The sequence below is a fragment of the Salvia splendens genome, chromosome 16, assembly GCF_004379255.2.
Source record: "Salvia splendens isolate huo1 chromosome 16, SspV2, whole genome shotgun sequence".
Classification (NCBI taxonomy): Eukaryota; Viridiplantae; Streptophyta; class Magnoliopsida; order Lamiales; family Lamiaceae; genus Salvia; species Salvia splendens.
In genome coordinates this window covers 16,721,038-16,744,469 of record NC_056047.1, presented here as the reverse complement: position 1 = coordinate 16,744,469, position 23,432 = coordinate 16,721,038, and the positions used below count along the sequence as shown (strand labels likewise).

At 37.0% G+C, this 23,432-nt stretch overlaps 3 protein-coding genes across 4 annotated transcripts; all 3 read right to left on the bottom strand.

Moving 5' to 3' along the window:
* Positions 1-644: 644 nt before the first annotated feature.
* LOC121770274 (protein FAR1-RELATED SEQUENCE 5-like) lies at positions 645-3,228 on the bottom strand. Its single transcript, XM_042167034.1, has 3 exons — positions 3,208-3,228; positions 2,232-2,958; positions 645-2,082 (listed from the first exon to the last, which is right to left on the bottom strand). The coding sequence occupies exons 2-3, from the start codon at positions 2,789-2,791 to the stop codon at positions 645-647; spliced, it is 1,998 nt and encodes a 665-aa protein (XP_042022968.1). The 5' UTR covers positions 2,792-2,958; positions 3,208-3,228.
* Positions 3,229-6,491: 3,263 nt separating this feature from the next.
* On the bottom strand, positions 6,492-7,961 carry LOC121770609 (acyl-CoA-binding protein-like). The gene is made up of 4 exons (XM_042167366.1): positions 7,806-7,961; positions 7,059-7,176; positions 6,839-6,901; positions 6,492-6,752 (listed from the first exon to the last, which is right to left on the bottom strand). The coding sequence occupies exons 1-4, from the start codon at positions 7,815-7,817 to the stop codon at positions 6,673-6,675; spliced, it is 273 nt and encodes a 90-aa protein (XP_042023300.1). The 5' UTR covers positions 7,818-7,961; the 3' UTR covers positions 6,492-6,672.
* Positions 7,962-12,549: 4,588 nt separating this feature from the next.
* LOC121771442 (anamorsin homolog) lies at positions 12,550-20,286 on the bottom strand. Of its 2 annotated transcripts, XM_042168229.1 has the most exons (8): positions 20,136-20,286; positions 19,762-19,909; positions 14,157-14,330; positions 13,997-14,064; positions 13,542-13,701; positions 13,324-13,454; positions 13,155-13,229; positions 12,550-12,909 (listed from the first exon to the last, which is right to left on the bottom strand). In XM_042168229.1, the coding sequence occupies exons 2-8, from the start codon at positions 19,898-19,900 to the stop codon at positions 12,871-12,873; spliced, it is 786 nt and encodes a 261-aa protein (XP_042024163.1). In that variant the 5' UTR covers positions 19,901-19,909; positions 20,136-20,286; the 3' UTR covers positions 12,550-12,870. The 2 variants fall into 2 exon arrangements, with proteins under 2 accessions (XP_042024163.1, XP_042024162.1); XM_042168228.1 differs by lacking the exons at positions 13,997-14,064; positions 14,157-14,330 and adding an exon at positions 17,629-17,789.
* Positions 20,287-23,432: the final 3,146 nt, after the last annotated feature.

The window sequence follows — 23,432 nt, the reverse complement described above, 5'->3', positions numbered from 1 at the left end:
TCCAAGGATTTTTCAAATGGAGTGTCTTCTGAACTCACACCTGCCTAATGTATATTATACATTAACATCAAAGTAATTACTAAAATCATATTACATGAACAAAAAAACAAGAAGTGTTACTGGAAAGGTTTCTTCAAGAATGGGGTCATTCTTTTATTTTTTGTCAAAATGTTTGTCTTCGATTCATCTCTTCAATCGAGAAATTTAAATCTCAAGTTCAATTGAGATAGAAGAAACCAAATTAACAAAAAGCATATAAAACTAAACAAAGCTGCTCCTGCAATGTGAAAAGCCCAAAAGCTTCAAGATCGAATTGAACCATAATCCTTCCAAAGCTTAGCAATTCTATAATCCAATTCAGAATTAGATCTGAAATAACAAAAGATGCTGAAGAATTCACGCATATACAAGGCCGCAACGAGTCTCAAAACAGTTATTAGCCCCCGAAACGAATATGGCTCACAAAACAATCAATCTAAAAATGATAATTAGTACGTAATTAAGTCATAGTAGCTTATGTCTGGTTCAGATTACAAAAAAAGTCTGAAACGGTTAAAAACAAACATCAAATTGTTCCATAAAGAGTGATAACAGATAGTTTGATAAGAAAAAAAAAAACTATAAAAATATGCAAAAGCATAAAATCAAATTTCAGACTCCCTTCTTGATCTCTGAAGTTCTTTCTCTTTAATTTTGTCGCAATTCCTTGAATCGTGGTGACCCCACTCATGGCATTTCTTGCATTGGCGCACAGGTTTGTTCTTTAGCCGCATAGCTTTTTCTAACCTTGGTTGGAGCCTACTTGCATGCCCCTTCGTCTTTACAACTTCAGGAGGATGAACATCAACAACAAGGGGTTTCTCCCCACCATAAAAAGACTCAATACGCTGCTTCTTTTGTGCAGCTGACAATACCACACCATCGGCAAAAATTTGCTGCCTTACATCACGAAGTATAGAAGTCAATTCATGGGTTTGATCAATATCGATAGAAACAGCTTGGTACAAAGACAACATTTCACCCAACAAGATAGACGAAGCCTTCTTCTTCTCATCCACATAGATATGAGTACTCACATCTTCACAGTCAACACCATGAGCTGACTTTACTAGTGGGGACTTTAACCATCGACCTCCAATCAAATTGTCAGGAATCAACTTAAAGTTTTTGTGTTTCAACACAAGGAAGATGTGACAGCATACAAGACCAGTTCTCAGAAACATTTTGCAACCACAATGAAAGGCAAAATCCAATTCTGAGTATGTAACATTCCATGTGTTTGAGAAATGATCTAATACCTTGTAGATGTCATGAGTGGATTCATTTGATATCGCCAAAATACTGCAATGATTGTATGCCTCCAATATTTGTTCTTGAATTTCCTTGAATGCACTGTCAGTAAATATTGTAGAAGCATACTTTTCAATAGGCCACTGTGTCTTCAATGTCGATGTGGTATTAGCATCCATATAATCAAGCTTTGCCGTTTGGTACCTTTGAGCCTCCAAAGCATTGTTGAAGTTCATTAAGAACACAACAAGGTTAGCTTTGGACTTGCTATACCTCTTAAAAAAACTATTCTGCGACTCAGAAACAGAGGTTGTCTTTATCAAAGAACTAGCAGGAAAGTCTCTAAAGTATGCTGGAACCCAATACTGTCTTGATCGAAACATTGTAGAAAACCAATCCGTGTCTTCAAGTCCATATTCCTCCATAATCTTATGCCAAGTGTCTTCAAACTCGGTGGATTCAATCAACTCGGACCAGACACATGAGTTTAACTCCTTCTTAAAATCTGTATTACCAAGCAATGATTTTGGGACCTTCTCAGCAACTTTTGCCATGATGTGCCACATACACCATCTATGACGTGTGTTCACAAGGACCTCCTCGACAGCAACCTTCATTCCCAGGTCTTGGTCAGTAATGATCAATTTCGGAGCTACACCCATGCATTTCACAAACTGCCGGAATAGCCAGGAGAAAGAGTCTGCACTCTCACTACAAAGTAGACCTGCACCAAATGTCACAGCTCTTCCATGATTGTCCTTACCAGTGAACGGAGCAAATATCATAGAGTACCTGCAAAAAAATAGTCTTTCTAAAATCAGACATGGGAGCTGGAGTTTGACAAGCTAGAATATCAAACAATGGGTCAATACAAAAACAATGAATGTCATACCACGAAATGTAAAACTAAATGTGAAAACAAATAAGCTTAAAACATGTACCTGTTGGTTGAGTAAGTAGTGTCAAATGAAACAATGTCACCGAATAGCAAAAAATTCTTCTTTGATAGCGGATCACACCAAAATAAATGTGACATTCTATCACTAGAATCGACCTTATATTCATACGTGAAGGCATCACAACTTTTCTTCTTCTTCCTTAGCTCATCTAATATCATCTGAGCATCATGCCCTTCAGCATATCTCCTAATGTCTCGGGTGTAATTGCGAACGTCCAATACAGTACACCCGACTGACTCATATCCACCCATCAATTCAGTCAACAATTTAAATGTTAGTGATGGACCAATATTGACACCAGCACAATCGGTAATAAATTTTTGGTGGACATCGTCAAGAACGCGATTGAGTCTCATGAATTTCTGGTGGTTTGGAAGCACCATAGGATGATTATGTTCTTCATTCAAATTCTTGATTACGTAGCCTCTGTCGGAGTCAAACTTGAAGGCAACCCTAGCTTTACAGCCGCATTTCTTGGATTTACGTCTGCGTCTAGCTTGCTTGTCTTGCACTCTTTTTTCACCTTCTCTACTACACGCCATATAAAACCATATGGTGAGTTGACCAATTTTTTTAGACCCGCACTTGAGGGTATCAAAACCAACATGTCGACCATAATTTTCATAAAACTGAATTGCTTTCTCCAATGTGGGAAAGTTACGACCAACAAAGGGTTTCACTTTGTTAGGGCAATCAGGGGTATGTAAATCTGAAATAAACAAAAATAGAGCATAAGAACACATCATAATAACAAAAGTGAGATGTGAAATCCGTTATGTGAAAAAATGCAGCGAATGTATGCATAAAAACACATGCAACCAGTTAAACATGAAGACATATTGCGTGCAATGAAGAGCATAACTACGGTATATTAAAGTCATAACATAAAAATAAAATATAAAACTTATGGCATAATCAAGGTTTAATAATGAAATTAAAACAAATCAATATATTTAACCTCCACAATTTGTATTATCAACACTTTCATCAGATGAAGAATGATTGTCACAGTTCGGCGGTGGGGGGTGATCCAATTTCCATTAATGTGAGGCTCGATATAAACAAATCTGCAAACAATTTATGCATTCACAATCATATATCAAATGATAAAAAAAATTAACAAAAGAGAGAGAAGCTATGAAACGGGATATATAAGAATATTTCAATCTCTGGATGATAATTCCTAAAATTAAGATTTTAGGTGAATACAAATCTTACATTGGAGTGATGAATGAGGAGATGTAAAATGGCAATCTGGTAGAAAAATTAAAAAAGATTACGAAACAATCGCTGAAGATGATGAACACACATTCTGAAATCGAGAGTTAACAAATATTCATATTTTATGGAAGAAGGTGAAAAAATCTGCATTTACTTAATTTGTTGTTGATTTTGCATTTGGTTGTGCCATAGCATCTACTCGTGAGATTGTAAGAGGCTGTCCCAAAAATCGCTGGAGAAGAGGATGAATAACTTGACAGAATGATTCGAGAAATATGGAATCAACTGAAGAAATAAAGTGAAGGAGTGAATCGTGGTTGGAAAATTTCACGCAGATATGAAGTGAGAGAAAGAGGTGATCATGGAGTAATCATACTGCATGATTAATGGAAATTCCATAACAACACAAATGTATAAGTTCCATACTAGCCTTATACGATTATTTTTATTTAAAAATGAGAAAGAAATGAAAATAGGACAGCCTTCAGATCTTGTCCTAAGATTAAAATAACGGCAAATCTCATGGACAATAATTAGCTTATGTTTGGTATTAGGATTGATTTTTGTATTGATCAAAAATCTATATATATATATATATATATATATATATATATATGACTCTTCCCCCGGGCTTCAAGGCTGACTGGCAGACTGTTGAAGGGGCAAATTCCCAATCAACATTAGTTTGCAAGCTTAAGAAGTCTCTATATGGTTTAAAACAGGCATTTAGGCAATTGTACTTGAAATTCTCTCAAGTCTTGAAAGGATTTGGTCTGCAACAGTCTGCATCAGACTATTCTTTCTTTTTCAAGCATGATCACACTGGTTTCTTTAGCATAGTTGTGTATGTTGATGATATTCTAGTAGCCACAACTGATCCTGAAATGACAGAGAGCTTCAAAGATTTTCTATCTCAACACTTCAAGTTTAAAGATTTGGGAGTCCCTAAATATTTCCTAGGAGTTGAGATAGCTAGAAACAAGAAGGGAATCCTGATTTCCCAGAGAAAATATGTTATGGATTTGCTGAGAGATACTGGAATGCTGGGATGCAAACCCTCTACAGTGCTTATGGATCCTCTAAAGAAACTGAGAGTAGATTCAGGAAAGCCTATGGAAGATGCATCAAAATATAGAAGGCTAATTGGCAGGCTGTTGTACCTGTGCATCACCAGACCTGATGTAACATTTGTTGTACATAAATTGAGTCAATATGTAGCTAGCCCTACTGATGAACATTGGGAAGCTGCAGAGAAAGTCTTAAGATACTTGAAGGGATCTTCAGGCCATGGCTTATTCTACTCTAGCAACTGCAAATTGAATCTTAGCATCTTCTCTGATGCAGATTGGGCATCATGCCAAGACACAAGGAAGTCAATGACACTATTGTCTATCTTGGAAGCTCTTTGATATCTTGGAAAGCCAAGAAGCAGAACACCGTTTCCAGATCCTCAGCAGAAGCCGAATATAGGGCGATGGCACAAGCTACTTGTGAAGTAGTCTAGTCAATGGCACTCTTAGCTGACTTTGGAGTTAAGGTTGAAAAGGTTGTCCCTTTATATTGTGATAATCAATCAGCCATACATATATGTTCTAATCTGGTATTCCATGAAAGAACTAAACACATTGAGATAGATTGTCACACTGTGAGGGAAAAATACTTAGAAGGAGTCAAGCCTTTACATATCAGAAACAATCTGCAAGTTGCTGACATTTTTACTAAGCCTTTGGGGCCGATGGCTTTCCACTCTATATTGAGCAAGATGAATTTCGAAAGCCTCTACAATCCATCTTGAAGGGGCATGTGAAAGATGGAGAATGAAGACAGAGGCAGAGAGCTGGTATGCATAAAGGAGGGAAAGTATGTGCATGAAAAGGAAGAACGAAAGCTTGCGTGAGATGTGAAACAAGCTGAGTCAGCGTCGTGTTGACAGTGACTAGGCACTTAGTCATCATATAGTTAGTTAAGAAGCTAGTTAAGAAGTTTGTTATGAAGTTAGTTTTTTTTTGAGTTAGTTGTTTCTCCAAAATATTTAGCTTTGTGTATAAATAGTGAGCTAGCTTTTTCATTGTAACTTGATTGATTCATAATTAAAGATATGTTTCTTCTCTCTCGATCCTTATTCTATATGTTTGGTGTTATGATTTTCCACAAATCTTTCAACTGTTTTCCATGGTTTTGTGGTCCTAGTGTCCATGTTATGATGGTAAGTGGTCCTAACATTATTGGATAACCTAGGCCATAGTCTCATAGATAGGCTTTATACTTTTGCTCTAAAATATTGCGGCTTTTAATTCGACCCAGATGCATCAGTGGAAAGTTTTATACTCTCTCCGTCCGTGAAATATTGTCCAGTTTTGTCATTTCGGTCTGTCCGCAAAATGTTGTCCATTTTGCTTTTTTATCATTAGCAAATGGACCGCACTTTCAACTAACTCATTACACTCACATTATATTATAAAAACACTATATAAATATGGAACCTACATTCCACTAACATTTTCCGCTCACTTTTCTTCACATTTCTTAAAACACTGTCAAGTCAAACTTGGACAACATTTCGTTGACGGAGGGAGTAAATAAAATGAAAAACCACTTTATTTGTTTTATTATAGTATTAAAAATTAAACTTAATTTGTGAGCTATACATGTATTCTACGTAATTTAACTCAATATTTGACATGTACTATTTTTGGTCGAGGACACAAATAAACTTTTACTAGTTTTTGCAGATTTGAACATATCGAGATTTAGGAATATGTCAGATTTTTTATCATGCAAGACTGAGAATCTGAGATCGCATATAAATTTAACTTTGATGTGCAAATGGTGGTGGATGATTTTTTAAGGAAAACCCAATTAATAATAGTTTTTAAACTAAATGATTTTCAAAATATTTCAATTGAGAAGCAGATTATTCTCATTCATTTCTTTCCTAAATGCAGTAGTTTTTACGATTGATAAACAAAGATAGAAAGTGCTACTATGTTCCAAGCAAATATCAAGAATAAGGACCATATCTCAATCACAACACTGTCTGAATATATATGATAATAGAATTTTCAGAGTAACAATGATACAGCACAGTCTGAATAACTGAACTCCATTTAATTCAAACATAAATACCCCAGTTGATAACTTACTTCGAAAACTTATTTTAGACATACATCACGAGTAACTTGTAGACGATGACACCTTGTAATCAGCTCGAAACTCCAGCTTCTTCCAGCAACTGCTTCACCTTGGTGATGTAATCATTCATGGCTTCCTCTGTAGATTTGCCTGCCGAGACGATTATCTCATCAGTTAAGCTATTGTTCAATCAATCAAAAACTGATTTATATGCTGCGAGTGAGAATCGAATGTACCTTCAACTGCCTTCCATGCATCCCACTTCGCCCTGTCCCTCATGTTAAACATACCAGGACGACCTGCATTATACGACAAAGTTAATCTAATCTATAACGACGCAATATACACTGACTGCTTGATTCCAACTCTGCAGCCACCTCGATTCATGTAGAATCATACGAGGGGAAATCAACATGATAAATTAGAAATAAATGCGACGTTAAAAATGAAACTAACTCGTGTCGACATTTCCGACTGTGGCTTGCTTGAAGAGTCCATACAGAATGAGCTTATTTTCGTTTGAAGTGCTCTCGGGCAAGGTCTTAGCTTTCTCAGCATGCTCATCAAATTCTTCCTACAACAAATTTTCACCTAAAATGTAAGCAAGTTGAAATTAACACTAACTGAAGCAGCAAATTGAAATCTTAAGCAAATTGAACTCTGCGCAGATAAACTCAGCATTACCGCAGCACTGGATTGAAAACCTAAGAAAATTGAACTCTGCGCTAATGAACTCAGAACTAACCGAATCAATGAATTGAAATACTAAGCAAACAGAGCTCTGCGCCAATGAATTCAGCAGTAATCGAAGCGAAGCAATCAATTGAGATGCTAATTCTACTTTAGTCTATAATAGTGTTCATTCAAGCATATTAAACTTCAACTTTTTTCACGTTTGTGTTGAACAAATCAAGCACGGTTGAGTTTGAAACCGAAACAACAAATAAAGTTATAAACGATTCAAGTCATCAAATAAATCTAATTTTAGTCGCGCAAGCGGCAATTCATCCAGATCTAAGCCAAATCCAAAAAGGTTTCAAAACAATTCACCGATACATACACAATACTCTAGATCACAACTCCAATAAAAGGGGAAAAAACAAGCAAATCAACTGGAAAACCAGTAAACACGAACGCGCGCGAAATGAAAAACAACAAATTGCAGAAACAAGGAAATGGACAGGTTTTTTGAATGAAGAGTACCTTCAAACCCATGTTTCGTTACAGTGAATCGAGCTGAGTGACGGATCTGAAATTTTTGTGCGGAAAGACGCAGAGAAACGAGAGTTTATATATGAGTGAGCGACGGAGAATCCGATACCAACAGTATGTGGGACCAGTAGCTAGATGCCACGTGGTGAGAGCATATTCGTTTATGATAATGTAGGGCTGGGGTAGTTGCATGGCTACCGCTCTTACCCATTAATTAATCCATTATTAAGAATAATTCCTCGAATAAATCAAGTTATTCGATGTGTTTAGAGTTTAGACGCAGATTACTTGCTGATTTATTTTATACAATAATCATCATTTTAACATATTTTTAGAAAAACAATGGTCAAATGAAAAAACATAAAACTACAACATATTCCCTCCATACCCAATTTAAAACCCGTTTTGGCTCGATGTGTGTTTTTATAAATTGTTTAAACTTGTGAAAAAATATGAATGAAAAAAATTAGAGAAATGCTAGTCTCAATTTTAGTAATACTAATTTTATATTGAATTTTAAGTGTAATAATTAAATGGAGGGTAGGGTCACATACCAAAGTTATATAAAAAAATAAATAGATCTTTAAAGAAAAGAATGAGTTTTTGAATCATGGACGAAGAGTGTATGTCACGCCCGCATTTTCTAAGGATAGAAAACACGGTTGATCGCGACTAGGGGAGGGTTAAAGAAGCGGGAAAGAAAGGGAAAAAAACGTATCAACACCATAGCTCGAAATAAATCAGAGTATCATTTCAACAATCAACAACTCCCCATGAAAATATTTCAACAACACACGAACTCAAAAGAAATAATATTTAGCGGAAGCATTTCGAGAGTAGAATAATGCTATGTATGAAGACACAACATATTCTAGATTTTTGAAAGACATTCTTCACTTTTATGCTCAACACCCACCGCGCTCGTCACAGCTCAACCTGCACATAGGGAAAACATATGCAGGGCTGAGTACTTGATGCACTCAGTGGACAAATGCCAAAACATTTAAAAAAAACAGTTTTATCATGCCACCATTGAGTGACTTCGGGGTTTTAACTTTGAAAAGGAATCTCAAACACAAACTTGCAACTCATCCTCAAATCCTTTTTCCTCATCATTTCAAAACACAATCATTTCTCCTTGAATTATTTAAGAAACTGCCATATCTGTTCTTTAGGGTGCCGTGTAAGGGGGCCACTTTCCATGAGCACGAAAACCGGCCAACCCGTTCGATGACTCACGGTCATCATCGTGTGCACTAGTCCGAGTAGGGACGCACCCTTGCTATGATCCGAATTCGATTAAACTCATAGTAGTGATCCGAATTCGATTAAACTCATAGTAGGGACTCACTCCCCACTAAGCAATCATCAACATCAACATCAATCTCATCAACATCAATCTCATCAAAACGAGAATGTGGCCGCAAACTCGATCACTAGACCGGCCGACCCAAAAGACGGCTCACGATCTCCATTGGTGTACACTAGCCTGAGTAGGGACTCACTCCCTAGTCAGACCCGAATTCGATTTCAATAGGTCTAGTAGGGACAACTCCCTTGCTAGACAAATAGATAGGCATTTCTCAAAATAAAAACATGGCATGATATTCCCTTTGCAAACTTTATTTTCCTCAAAAACGTATTTGAAACATAAAACATTTTTCTGCATAGGTCGAGCATGTCACAACCACTCAAAAAGCTATACAGCGCAACACATGACAATCACTTTCACTTTAAGCACATAAATCACATAATCATGTAATAATCGCAATCAAAGGCATTTCGTCACATAAAATGATACTCAAACCAATATATCAAATCGAAAGCTCTTGAAAATACTTTAGTTCGAAAGCTCACCTCGTTCGTTTAAAACTTTAACTTGTGCTTCATTCCATCCTCGAAAAGCATGCGTAAAAAGCCTTCTTCATCATGAGTGTTCCCCTTAGCCTATCTCTTTTTAATTTGTAATCTGGCACAAATTAATTTTCTACTTGGCCACCTTAATTCTCCACCTTATTTGTGAAGCCCAAACAAAAGTGGCCCAACATCACTTCCTCTTCACCATTGGTATTTCACCTCTTCCTCCTTCATTTTAATTCTGCCCAAAATTAGGGAATTTCCCAAAGCATGCGCCGCATCAGTATGCCAAGGCACAATGAATTCCTTGCATAATTTCCCAATTTCCTTATCAATTGGAATCTTCCCCAAATCCCCGTCGGGTGCACCGGATATTTGCCGGAGAAGCACGCGTAGCAGTACGACGGCGCATCGCCTCATATCTGCTTCTGCATCTTCACCTTCCCCGTCGCCTTCCCGATTCACTCCACGCCACCGGCCACTGCTCGCCGAGAAGATATGACGCCGCCGCCATGGTGCTGTCGGCGTAGTCACCGGGTAGCCGCTGCTGCTCTCTTCTCCAAGGCGTCGCTGCACGGTGCTGTTCGCACTCGACGCCGGCACCGTTGCTGCTTTCCTCCCACCGTGGCTGTGCGCAATCCAGCCCAGAGCCGAGGTCGCGTCGCCGCTGCTGGTGCTGCAGCACAATCTGTCACGTCAGCCGCTGCTGACTCCAGTCTCTCTTCTCCTTCACTGGTTGTCGCCGGCAAATCCCCATTCAACCGGAGAGCAATTATCTCAACTCGAATTTCTTCAATCCCCCAACTACGCAACTCCAACTAGCAACCAACGAACGGCTTAATTACCAGGGGAGAAAGATGAGTGGATATTTTCGAGCAGATAGAGATATGCCAATAAAAGCAGTTGAAAATAGAGTAAAATTCAGGGGAACCGTTGATAATTTGCAGAACACTTGATGCTTGATCTTCTTCTTAGGCCTCAACTGGTACTGTGCTCACACTTCTTCTTTGTATTTCTAATTCTTAATTTTCTTGGAATTGATAGAACTGAAGAAAACGTGGAATCATGGGGAGATATGTATGTGGAGATTTGGTTTAGATGGGGAGAGATTTATGGAGTGAGGGGAGAGCGGTTTCAACGTGAGGATAGGAGTGAGAGACGTTTTCTTCTTCTTTTTTTTTTTGAACGTTAATTTATCAATTAGGTTTGTTTAATATTTTATTTGCAGATCAAGGAGGAGGATTGAATTATTGACTTGGTAATGTAGATAAATTTGATTTTTTTTTAATTTTTTTTTCCGGGTTGTTACAGTGTATTAAGTAAGTTGCATACCGAATCTCTCTATCCACGAGGCGATGTACACCTCAACTAGTGCTCACATTTTGACACTTTTACACTTCTGCAAATCTAACACACATCAATTATACGACTTTGGCTTATCATTTTTTACTATCCAAGAATTGATTTTGAGAATATGATGCGGTTATCTTCCTACCGTAGGATTATCTACAACCATTAATTCACGAAGAATTAAATATACAACTACTAAATTAGTTAAACTACCATCTCAAAACCCTTTAACGCTATACAATCTTAAAACTATTTTTTCAAACTTATATAACAACCAAAAGTAATCTAAAAAAAATTATAGAACTATCAATTATGAATTCCAAATTTATGTCACTAATTATGCCTTAATAATAAATTAATCCCATTAATTTTTATGTTAATAACATATCCTGGAGATTTTTTAGATGAAAATTTTTTCGAGTAAACCCAGTCAAAATATTATTGTCATAATAAAATTTTAATTGCATGTTAGATGGTCGCAATGTATTTGTTTTATGAAATTGGTCTGATATTTCGCCAAAAATGTATATAAGAGAGATGGAGAGACAGTAACCCCACAACATATTTCTTCCTTGTTTTTTTTCATATTTAGCACATCTTTCTTTCTCAGTGATTAATTTTATTTGTGTAGTGAGATAGCAAAATATTAACTTTTCCTATCTGTTTCTGCAAATGTTGATCTCGGTGGGCGTAAAACTAACAAATTATGGGTTTCACAAAATTGATCTTTATTTTAGTGTAGGTAAGTGGAGGAGTATAATATTATTTGTTCCAATAAATCCTTGTGTTCCTAGTTTTGGGGCAAATAGGTCTTTAACGGCGTAGTAAAAAGTTTAGGTAAATGCGTTAAAATAAACGTTAAAAATTAATCAAAACAAAAAGGCCCTTTGTATATTGGTGATATATGGTTTTCAACGATAGTATGTAGGAGTATTAAAACTTTAATTTAAAACATACAAAAAATTTACTATTAAAGAAAACATTAACCTAAGTATAACGAAGTACGGCTACTACGTTATTTAATTAGTATTACTATTACTTTAATTAGAAAGAAATCTTATCTATTGTACAAAATGTACACGGCATCAATCATATTCTACGATTAGGCCATTGGGGTGCAAAGGAACACTAGAATAACACAAAATCTATTCGTTTAGCTTACTTAGTTGTCCCATTTTCAATATATTAAGTTGGTTCAGATCTTGATATCAAGTAGTTCATACTATAGTGTAGATTAATTCATTGGAACAACTATGAAATCAAATCACCACATTCAAACAATTTAGTATAAATCCCAAAGAGTTGGCAAAATAATTGAATTGTTGTAGGCCTGTGGCCCCGATCCGATTTGGGACCTATAATAATGACTCATAAAGGCTTTGCTCTGAAAAGAACCTATTTAGATTAGACTTAAACCAATAACCTCATTAATAATCTAATTTATCTGTTGTTATTTATAATAAATCTGCAACGAGAACACAACCTTTGACGTTAACTACACAAAATTAAACAACAATCACATCACGGATATCGAAATTAAAATCGATGACATATATATAAAAATCCCATTGATAAAAATTGATCATGCACAAAAGCTTGTTTACTTCCAAACTGCTGAAGTACTAAAAAAGAGACAATGGTACACATCTATTACCTCCATCAACTCCATTAGAGAATATTCATGAAAGAATTTCTTATGTTAGGAAAAATACCAAAAAAAAAAAAAAAGAATAGCACAACGATCAGTGAAGACCACCAGTTCGTTCAACCTAATACACAGCATGATCCAATGGTAAGGAACCAAAAACGCATGTATATCAACTGGATCCTCGGTCCAGCTTCTTGATGGTTATATGTCGGAAGCTAAGAAGTTTCCAGACAATGCAATCTGACAAAACAAGGTTGATATCTTAGCATCACTTGAGTTTTATTGTGCACATACATAGATTTATGACAAGTTTATTAAATGGAACACCACAAGTGACAACAGAAGAAATGACTATTTTCATGAGAAGATGCCACCTAACGATAAAGTTTTTAGAGGAACAGATCTATCGTGCTCTACTTCGTCTCTAAATGTTTTACAAGCATACACCCACATGCAATCTCTTCATGTTAATGTACATCACATACCTTCTCGCCAAGCTTAAATTTTGGAAGACCCTTGTAAGGACATGTAGAGCACCGAAAAGCATCACCAAGACCACACTGCACAAAAAGGAATACCAATTAAGTAAAACAACACCAAAGTTGAAAATCAGCAAAACAATGGATTCGCATAGTCATATGTAATTAAACATACACTTCCACAAGCAGACTGAGGATTATCAATCTGGTCCATAGTAAGTCCAAGCTTCACTTTCTCCTCGTTTCCAGCTCTTCCACAACTGCAATTTTTGCAAGCTTTCTTTGTGATTCCAACTTCGCAATCACCTGTTGCAGAAGAGCTAGGCTATCATCGCTTGTAATATTTAACTATGCATAGAACAATAAACAAATTTTATACAGATGAAGACTAACCAGAGGGCAGTTGGGGTTTTTTCAAATCCTCTTCGGTAAGTAGGCTATCCTCATCGATCAAATCATCATCATCATTAATCTGAACTTTTGGTATAGCTTGGGAAGCCTTTTTCAAGGCAAAAGAAGATCCAGTCTTCCATGAAGGCTTCTTACACTTCATCTGTCAATAGAATATACAAGATTTTTATTATGAAAATCCAAATGTAGAAACAAACATTTAAACTCAAAAAATCAAATTTATATTACTGTGTTCACAACAAGAATTAGAATACACTGATGATGCTGATGGTGCATCATCACCAATCAGTACCACCAAAATAAAAATATGTAATCCTTACCTACCTGAATTATACTCCTAGGTGTGGGTAAAAAGGAGTCAACTTATAAATAAGAACACGATATATGAAAACAATACAGACAAAAGATGACAAAAACTAGTTTAAGAAGAGACACACCCCAAAAGACTCCCTATGTATGTCCAGGAATCCAGCCAGAACCAACTTGTGATCAAGAGAATGGTTTTCTGCAGGAGAATCCAAGTATATTGATCAAATATGCTTAGCATGGAAAAAACTTCTGGTGACTACATCTTCACCAAGGAAGGAAACATAGAACCAAAAAAAACTACCATTTGTTCCCCAACTGTTTGAGAATCCAAGTAAAAAAGGACAGATCCGCCAGGTTTTAAAACTCTTGAGATATTTCCAAGCAACTGATCACTGGGAAACTCCAATGTTTTACTGAGAGAAACAACATCATCTATAGATGAAGACTCCAGTGACGTTAAACCTGCCAAAATTTATGAAAGAGAACAAACGTAAATATTAAGCGAGCTTCCATGAAAAAATGTTGAAATGGAACCATAGTCAAAAGTCTTAAAGATGGTAATCGAGAGTTAGGCGATTAAGGCTCATAGTGAAAGAGTTTGGGAGAAGATGATTTTATTCTTTTTCAATATATTTGTAGCTCTCGGCCCTTCCTCCTTAAGTAGGAGATGATACAATGTAAGTTAGGTAAGATATCAACCTATTCTAGGACAATGTATACAAATTAATTCTGTATCAATTACACATCTTTCTCCTCTAATTAAGCTTTCCAATTTCGGTATGTTTGACTTCTCTAATTTCAGCATGTTTGACACTCCCCCTCAAGTTGAGCAATGGTATCTCCAATGCTTAACTTGGCTAATGTTTCCTTGAAGACTTTTGGTAGAACCGCTTTGGTTAGTATGTCCGCGAGTTGTTCTTCCGAACGGACAAATGGGAACTCGATAATACCGCAGTCTAGCTTTTCTTTGATGAAATGCCGATCAACTTCCACGTGCTTCGTTCTGTCGTGTTGCACTGGGTTTTCTGAAATGCTGATGGCGGCCTTATTGTCACATAACAGTCGACTCTTTCGAGTAGGTGGGAACCCGATTTCTGTGAGCAACCTTCTTAGCCAGAGGATTTCCATGAGTCCACTCTTCATTCCACGGAACTCTGCTTCAGCACTCGATAGTGCTACAACCTTTTGTTTCTTACTTCTCCATGTCACCAAGTTTCCCCCTATGAAAGTAAAGTAGCCTCCCGTAGATTTTCTATCCACCGGGTTGCTTGCCCAGTCAGCATCGGTGTATCCATCAATCTCCAAGTCTTCTCTCTTTGCTAGGAAAACCCCATATCCTATAGTTCCTTTTAAATAACGCACGATCCTCAATGCAGCTTCCATGTGATTAGCTTGAGGTAGGTGCATGAACTGACTTACAATACCCACAGCGTATGCAATGTCGGGTCTGGTGTGTGAGAGATAGATGAGTTTTCCGACAAGTCGTTGGTACCTTTCTCTGTCTGCGAGCTCTGCTCCATCCTCTATCTTCAAACCATGGTTAGGAACCATTGGAGTGTCTGCGGGCTTACATTCAAGGAGACCTGTTTCAGCCAATAGATCTAGAACATACTTTTTCTGCCTTAGGAATATTCCGTGTTTAGATCGCAACACTTCTATCCCCAAGAAGTATTTTAGTGCTCCTAGATCTTTCATCGCGAATTCTTTGAACAGATTCTCCTTCAGCCTCTGGATTTCCTCTACGTCATCTCCCGTGATAATCATATCATCAACGTAGATAAGAAGGCAAGTTACCTTGTTGTCTCTTCTTTTTGTGAAGAGTGTGTGATCGGACTGGCTTTGTTGAAATCCGTGCTTGAACATAGCTTGGCAAAACCTGCCAAACCAGACCCGTGGAGACTGTTTTAAACCGTACAAGGTTTTCCGTAACCGGCAAACTTCTCCTTCTCCGAATTCCCCGGAAAAACCTTGTGGGACTTCCATGTATACTTCCTTGTTCTCTTCTAGTTCTCCATGGAGGAATGCGTTAGTCACATCGAACTGGTGTAGATTCCAGTCTTTGCAAGCTGCTACAGATAATAGTGTACGCACAGTCTCCATCTTTGCCACTGGAGAGAATGTCTCTTCATAATCTACTCCATATACTTGGGTGTATCCTTTAGCCACAAGTCTCGCCTTGTATCTCTCGATTGAACCATCTGCCCTTCTTTTTATGGTGAATATCCACCGGCATCCAACTGGCTTCTTTCCTGTTGGCAATGTACATTTCTCCCATGTACCATTTTTTACTAAGGCGTCTATCTCCTTCTTCATGGCTTCCCTCCAGTGTTTATGTTTACTTGCCTCCTCAAATGTTTGCGGAATGTCTTCTTCTTCATATAGAGCAGTTTCGAAGGCTCGGGCCATTTCTGATAGGTGACTTTGCGCAATGTTGGAGACTGCATATTTGGCCTTTCTCCCTTTCCAGTCTGGTGAGTACCTTCGAGGAGGCACTCCTCTTGTTCTTCTTGGAGGTAACTCGTATGGGTCTGTTGAATCGACATTTTGTCCACTTGTTCCACACTCCTCTCCATTGCCCCTATGAATGTTAGTGCTGTCCGGAGCTATATTATCAAAATCTGAACTGTTTACCTCAGGAATCGAAGGCGGGGTTGACGACTGGTCAGTGTCACTTTGTTCGACATTCTGTATTATCGGAGGTGACGGCCCGGCGGTGTTGCTAACTTCCTCAGGTGGACCAACGTCTATGACAGGACTTGGCTGTGACTCTTCCCCTGTTTGTAGTTCCCCTGGTGGCTCTCCCCCTGTTTGTAATTCCCCTGGTGGCACTCCCCCTAATTGGTTGTTTAGAGTATCTGGTAGCCAATCTAGGAGGTCATTATTCGGGCCATTGGCTGAAGTTTGTGTCTCCCCCTGACTACTAGATTGGGCATAGAAGTATTCCCCTTCCACAAAATCACAATTCATTGTGGTGTGTATCCTACGAGTCTTAGGGTCATAGCATCTGTAACCTTTTTGATTTTTTCCATAGCCTAGGAAAACACATTTGAGCGCGCAGGGATCAAATTTGGACCGCTCGTGTTTAGGAATGTGGACAAAGACCGAGCATCCAAACACTTTAGGTTCTAGGGATAGGGATGATGGGATGTCGAAGTGTTGGGAAAAAATATCTAATGGAGTTTTGAAGTTGAGAATGCCAGTAGGTAGACGATTTAGGAGGTACACAGCGGTTGCTACAGCTTCTGGCCAAAACGACTTTGGTACTTTAGATTCAATTAAGAGAGCTCGGGTAATTTCGAGTATGTACCTGTTTTTCCTTTCGGCTACCCCGTTTTGTTCCGGATTGTACGCACACGAGGTTTGATGGACTAATCCCTTATTCCTAAAAAATTCTCGCATTTTATTGTTAACAAATTCCCCCCCATTGTCTGATCTAAGGATCTGGATGGTGTGTTGAAACTGAGTTTGAATAAGATTATAGAAATCTACAAACCTATCAAACACGTCATGTTTATTTTTCAAGAAATAGATCCAAGTCATGCGGGAGTAGTCATCAATAAAAAGCACAAAATAACGAAAACCTTGTCCCCCCGGGATAGGAGCGGGACCCCAAACATCCGAATGTACTAAAGCAAACGGGGATTTTACTCTAGTGTTGTTCAATTTGAAGGAATGTCTATGGTTCTTAGCCAACACACAAGTATCACAGTGAAAGGAGTTCAAGGATCTAGCTAATTCAGGAAAAAGAAGACGAAAGTACCCCAAAGATGGGTGCCCTAACCGACGATGCCAAAGCCAAGCCTGTCTGTCTGTCGGTCCGGGAGTCAGCATCATTGCAACACTCTGTTGGGCTATCTCGTCCACATAGTACAGTCCGTCTCGCTCCGTGCCACGCCCAACTATCGTCCCCGTCTTGATATCCTGTAACATGCAGAAGCGAGGTTGCATCAGTAATTTGCAATTCAGTTCTCTAGTCACGTGACTTATGGATAACAGTTTATGTGATAAAGACGGAACAAAAAGACAATTCGAGAGGCATAGAGTCGGCGAGATATTGATTGTGCCTGCCCCCATAACTTGTGCTAGGTCCCCACTGGCAGTTTGGACATAGGATTTCTTCGATTTGGCTATGGAAACAAAATCCGAGGCTTCAAACGATATCGTGTCCGTTGCCCCACAGTCAAAAATCCATTGAGGGTCTTTTGGGCCCGAAACAGATGTAGAGGAACAGGCTAAGGCATCAAAGGAGTTCCGGCAGGATATGGTTGGCCCGAAATAATATTTAGGGGAGGGTGCAATTTGCAAAGTTTTTGCAAGTGGGGGGTCAGTTTGGAATTTTTCGGAAGTTTGGGGGGTGTTTTTTGCGTTTTTCTTTCGGTGGGGGTGAAACTGGGATTTTCGAGAATTCAGGGGATGGCTTTGGGATTTTCGGGAATTTTGGGGTGTAATTGGATAGATAACTCTTGGGCGGGGGTTAATTTGGAGTATTTGGGATTTTTGGGGTATATTCTGAATGGTTTTTTTTGGCTGGGGTCGGTTATTGCATTTAGAATTTGTGGGAGATGGTTTTGGAATGTAGAAGTGTTGGGCATATGTATGTTTGCGATTTGGTATTCTGGCCGCCTCCCTCAATTCTGACGTGGGAACCCTAGCTTCACCCCCTTCGCCGCCGCCACTGCTGCCGCCCGCTGGAGGATCGGTGTTGGTGGCGTGGTCATGTGCGGCGGCCGTTGGAGCCATAGCTTCACCAGGTAACCCTTCGTCGCCGCTATCGGGGATGCCGCCGCCACTACTGCTGCCCGCCGGAGGATCGGTGTTGGTGGCGTGGTCATGTGCGGCGGCCGCTGCGGCTCTCTCGCCTCCTCGGCCTCCACCGTTTCGGCCCTCTTCTCCGATAGCGTGCTCCATCCGATTTGCCCAGAAGGAGTAATTGTCTCCATTTATTCTGGATTGTAGGTGAACCAACTCTGGTTTAGGGGAGATTTGGCTTGGTTGGTGTTGGTTTGATGGCTTTAATTGTTGGTTGTTTTGCCATTTCACAATTTCAGCAAATTGTGCAGTAAGCTCTGTAATTGAAGTCACAAATTCTGCAAATTGTGCAGTAAGCTTTGTGATTGATTTCACATTGGATAGTTGGAAGTTTTCTGTGGATTCGGCTTTGATTGTGTCAAATTCTGACATCTTGGTGGGTTTGCAGGGGTTCTAGGAAAGGTCGGGAAAGGTATGCCCGGGACGGTGATGAATCTGTTCTGAGTCCCGAACCTGCTCTGATACCATCTTAAAGATGGTAATCGAGAGTTAGGCGATTAAGGCTCATAGTGAAAGAGTTTGGGAGAAGATGATTTTATTCTTTTTCAATATATTTGTAGCTCTCGGCCCTTCCTCCTTAAGTAGGAGATGATACAATGTAAGTTAGGTAAGATATCAACCTATTCTAGGACAATGTATACAAATTAATTCTGTATCAATTACACATCTTTCTCCTCTAATTAAGCTTTCCAATTTCGGTATGTTTGACTTCTCTAATTTCAGCATGTTTGACAAAAAGTAAAAGCTATCAACCATGCTTCTATATATTAAGATTTTGTGCAGACGAAGAGAATTTAATCTAGTACTACTAATAAACTGTAGAGCTCTTCTACGGCATTCTGTATCTACTGCACCGTAAAGTCATCAATAGACTCCAAATCGAATAATTAATATGATGCTATCAATTAGATAACCGTATTCTATCCTCCACCATCAAGAATTTCCATATCAAATACAATAAATGGCCTAGACTACAAATTCACCACACATACAAATGCTTTTTGAAATAGAGGATTCAATGCCAAGAAATTTCTTCAATTAAACATATCTAAACTAAGAAAAAATTAAAGTGACAATAACTTACTGCCTGAGGTAGCTTGAGTGATGATCATAGGATCAACCACTACAACTTCTTCCTTCCTCAGCTTCTTAATAGCATCGGAAACTGCAGAAATCGACACAGCTACCTGATCCGTGATCACCAACAATTTATCCTGCCCCATTTCTGTTCCCTACACCAAAAAAGCCCGGTCGCAAACATGTCAATTGCTAGCAGAATAATCCTCCAAAACAACTAAAATAGGTGTTACAAATGGTAGTCCCACAAAACCATGCGCGCTGAGGCAAAATCAAAGATAATTCAACACAGAAAAGAGGGGAACATGGCGATCGACTACACAATTCGTGACGAGAAAAACCAAAGCAACTGAAGATTAATTGGAGGCGCGAAGCTCTCACCTAGAAAAACGACTTCGAGAAGCAGGAAAATGATTATCGGTGGAATTTCGCAAATGGTGATTGAAATTTGATGGAAGAAAAGGAAATGATGTTTTCCGGCGTATTTAAACGTGTGGGAGTTTGGGTTCGCTTGGATTTGTTGGACTTTTATTAATTTAGTTAATTACTGTGTCAGATTATTGAATGGTACCAGGTAGGACTATTGAATGTAACGAAACGATAAATTTTTATTCCAAAAAATAAAAGGAAATATATTTCTAATTGAAATAAACGAGAAAGAAAATGTAGTTTTGATTGAGACGAAGGGAATTTTTTTTAGCAGAAACACGTAAATCTGTTGATATCATTTAAATTTAAATTTGAGTTGATAACACAAATTAGATCTTGTCCTTCTTCTAAATTATAAAGTCTTGAAAGTTCCATGTCTTATAGTAATAGAATTATTTCATTTTTTTCACTCGTTTTAAAAAAATGATAATTTATCTGTTGCCTAAAAATAGGAACTTTTGAATCGATACGAATTTTTATGCAAAATTGGTAAATTAAGCGAAGAAGATAAAGAAAAGTGTGCTAGTGGAAAATGGACTCACCTTATTAGAGAGAAAGAAATTCCCTTAAATAGAATGTTTCTATTTTTAGGGGACGGACGAAAAATGAAAGAGTTTCTATTTTTAAGGGACGGGTGGATTAATAAATAGTTAAAGTGAGTAAATTCCTGTGTTTGGTTGTCATGATTCTGTCGGGTAAAGTAATCTGATTGTTTGACCATGTTTGGTTGTCAGGATTCTGTCTGGTAAAGTAATCTGATTCGTTAAATTTTAAATTCATGTGTTTGTTTCAGTTTTTAATCAAACTAGGAAAGTAATCACATTCCAATAACAAGGAAAGTTAGTACTACTTTTCAGGATTCAAAATCCTAACTTTTCATAGGTATTTTTTCCCAATTTTAGGATTTTTACATATTTAATGTACAATTTATTACTCCCTCCGTCCAAAGTTACTTGAATCGTATTCCATTTTGGATCGTGTCAAGTAGCTTGAGCCATTTCTTTTTTTGGCTAAAAACAAAACATTTAATCGCACCTACTTTATTATTTCTTTTACTTTACTCCATCTTCTTTATCTTACTTTATTCTTTCATCTACTTTATTTAACTTCATTAAACATAATTTTCTTAAATCTCGTGTCGGAAAAAACCCTCAAGTAATGTGGGACGGAGGGATTATTATTATTATTATTATTATTATTATTATTATTATTATTATTATTATTATTATTATTATTATTATTATTATTATTATTATTATGTTTTAGAAATAATTTAAAATTATAAATTATACTCCCTCCGTCCCAATAAATATGAAACATTTGGTTTCCGACACGAGATTTTATGTAGTGTTGCTTTCTGAATTAATGAAGAAAGAGGAAAAAGTAGAGATAGTGTTCTTTCCATTTTAAGAAACGTTTCATTTTTAATGGGACGGGGGAGTACTTAATTTAAACATAATAAATAACTACTTATAATTTAAATTATCATAATTATATCTATATTATTATAATATTTTTATATAATTGTTATTATAATATAATTTATGCAATAATAAATCATAATAATTATTAATATATAAATTAATAATTAAACAATAAAATTGTGATGAAATTTTAAATTATAAAATTTATTTAATTATAATATCCAATTATTATTATATTTATTATTATAATCATTTATAAATATAATACTGCATGTAACTAATTACAATTATATTATTTTAATGTAACTAATTACAATTATATTATTTTTTATATGGCAGATAATCCATATTTAAACTATCCATCATAATAATAAATATAATAGTATAATTATTATCATTTGTAATAAATAATTTATTAAAAATTTTATATTACTATTCTTTTTTATAAATAAAAAATAATAAGTATATTTTTAGTTTGGTTGTTACATCAAATATAAAATTTAATATCTTGATGTTTTCTAAACATAGGAAAGTAAATTTACTAGGAATCATATTTCCAGGATTCATTTTCTTATGAATCATTTTTCCTGTCAACTTTACTTTCCCGCCAACAAAGTAATATAGAGTAGATTCTTATCTACTTTTCTTTTCTTTTACTTACTCTTTCTCCATTTTAATTATTTACTACTATCATTTTTCTAAAACGAGTACAGAAAATTAAATGACTCTACTACTAATGGAATACATGTAATCTTACTTTGCCATTCAAATTACTCATATGTTTAAATCAAATGAGATTCCAATTCCCAAGTAAACTAAATTCAGTCTTGTTAATGCTGCACAACAAAAAATCAGCTCAGACCATGTATGTTCTCTTGAAGTATCCAATTGAAAGAGATAATCATGGGGTAATGGGATGGATCCGCGATGGCTAGTTAGGGTGACGAAGCGCTTCAAGTGACGACGCAATCGAGTGGCCACAAGACGGTGCATGCCGTATGCAGTACCAACCTCTCTATTTGGTCTCGTACGACAAGACATTTAAGAGTCAGTTTTTTGCATAAGATTTATACTTTTATTTCCCATTAAAAATGAAACGTATTTCTTTTAAATTATCCCATTAAAAATGAAACGTTTTCTAAATGAAAACAACATCATCCCTCTTCTTAGGATGGCTCGGCAGCCACAATAGGAGCTTCCTGACCGCCGTCCCACACGGCGGTGGGAAGGCCCTTATTGATAATGTTCTCAAAGATCTTGGTGGATAAAGTGTAAAAATTACCATCAAGTTGATTATTGAGAAGTGCAACAACGTAAAATAGAAACGATGATCCCAAAACAAGTCAGAAGTATCTGGTAATTTGTCACAGATCAAAATCTGATGAGGAATACGTCTGATTTTTACATCCTTCACTAAAGCCATCATCCAAAATAAACATGAATTCGGAGCTAAAAATTAACAATGTCCTTTAAATTTGTAAATAAAAAATGCTTAGCAAAATTCGCAATCACTTGGTAGATACTCCCTCCGTCGCGCAGAATTACTGTGTCAGATTTATATATTGACATATTAAATATTCTTATATTCTTGAAGTTTATAATATTGCGGTAGGGACAAAAATTCAAACAATTTTAATGAATTATTTTTGCCATCTACTCAAATATTTATGCATTTTTTGAATTTTTATGATTGTATTAAATTTATTAATTTCTTATACTACATGGAGGCCGGCCCTAACAATCGTCAGAAGATTTTAATCGTCCAAATTTGGGGGAAACCATGAAAATTTAATTTTAAAAGGGGGAAATTATGATAATTCGAAGG

Excerpts from the sequence above, each read along its gene's own strand:
- LOC121770274 (XM_042167034.1), bottom strand. The coding sequence starts at position 2,791 with ATGGCGTGTAGTAGAGAAGGTGAAAAAAGAGTGCAAGACAAGCAAGCT. Across the intron at positions 2,083-2,231 it reads ACTACTTACTCAACCAACAG|GTACTCTATGATATTTGCTC; the intron begins GTACATGTTTTA and ends ATTTTTTTGCAG.
- LOC121770609 (XM_042167366.1), bottom strand. Across the intron at positions 6,902-7,058 it reads AGTCGGAAATGTCGACACGA|GTCGTCCTGGTATGTTTAAC; the intron begins GTTAGTTTCATT and ends CGTATAATGCAG. Across the intron at positions 6,753-6,838 it reads TGCATGGAAGGCAGTTGAAG|GCAAATCTACAGAGGAAGCC; the intron begins GTACATTCGATT and ends TCGTCTCGGCAG.
- LOC121771442 (XM_042168229.1), bottom strand. The coding sequence starts at position 19,900 with ATGGGGCAGGATAAATTGTTGGTGATCACGGATCAGGTAGCTGTGTCG. Across the intron at positions 14,331-19,761 it reads CACTCAAGCTACCTCAGGCA|GTTTAACGTCACTGGAGTCT; the intron begins GTAAGTTATTGT and ends AAATTTTGGCAG. Across the intron at positions 12,910-13,154 it reads AATTTAAGCTTGGCGAGAAG|ATTGCATTGTCTGGAAACTT; the intron begins GTATGTGATGTA and ends TTGTTTTGTCAG.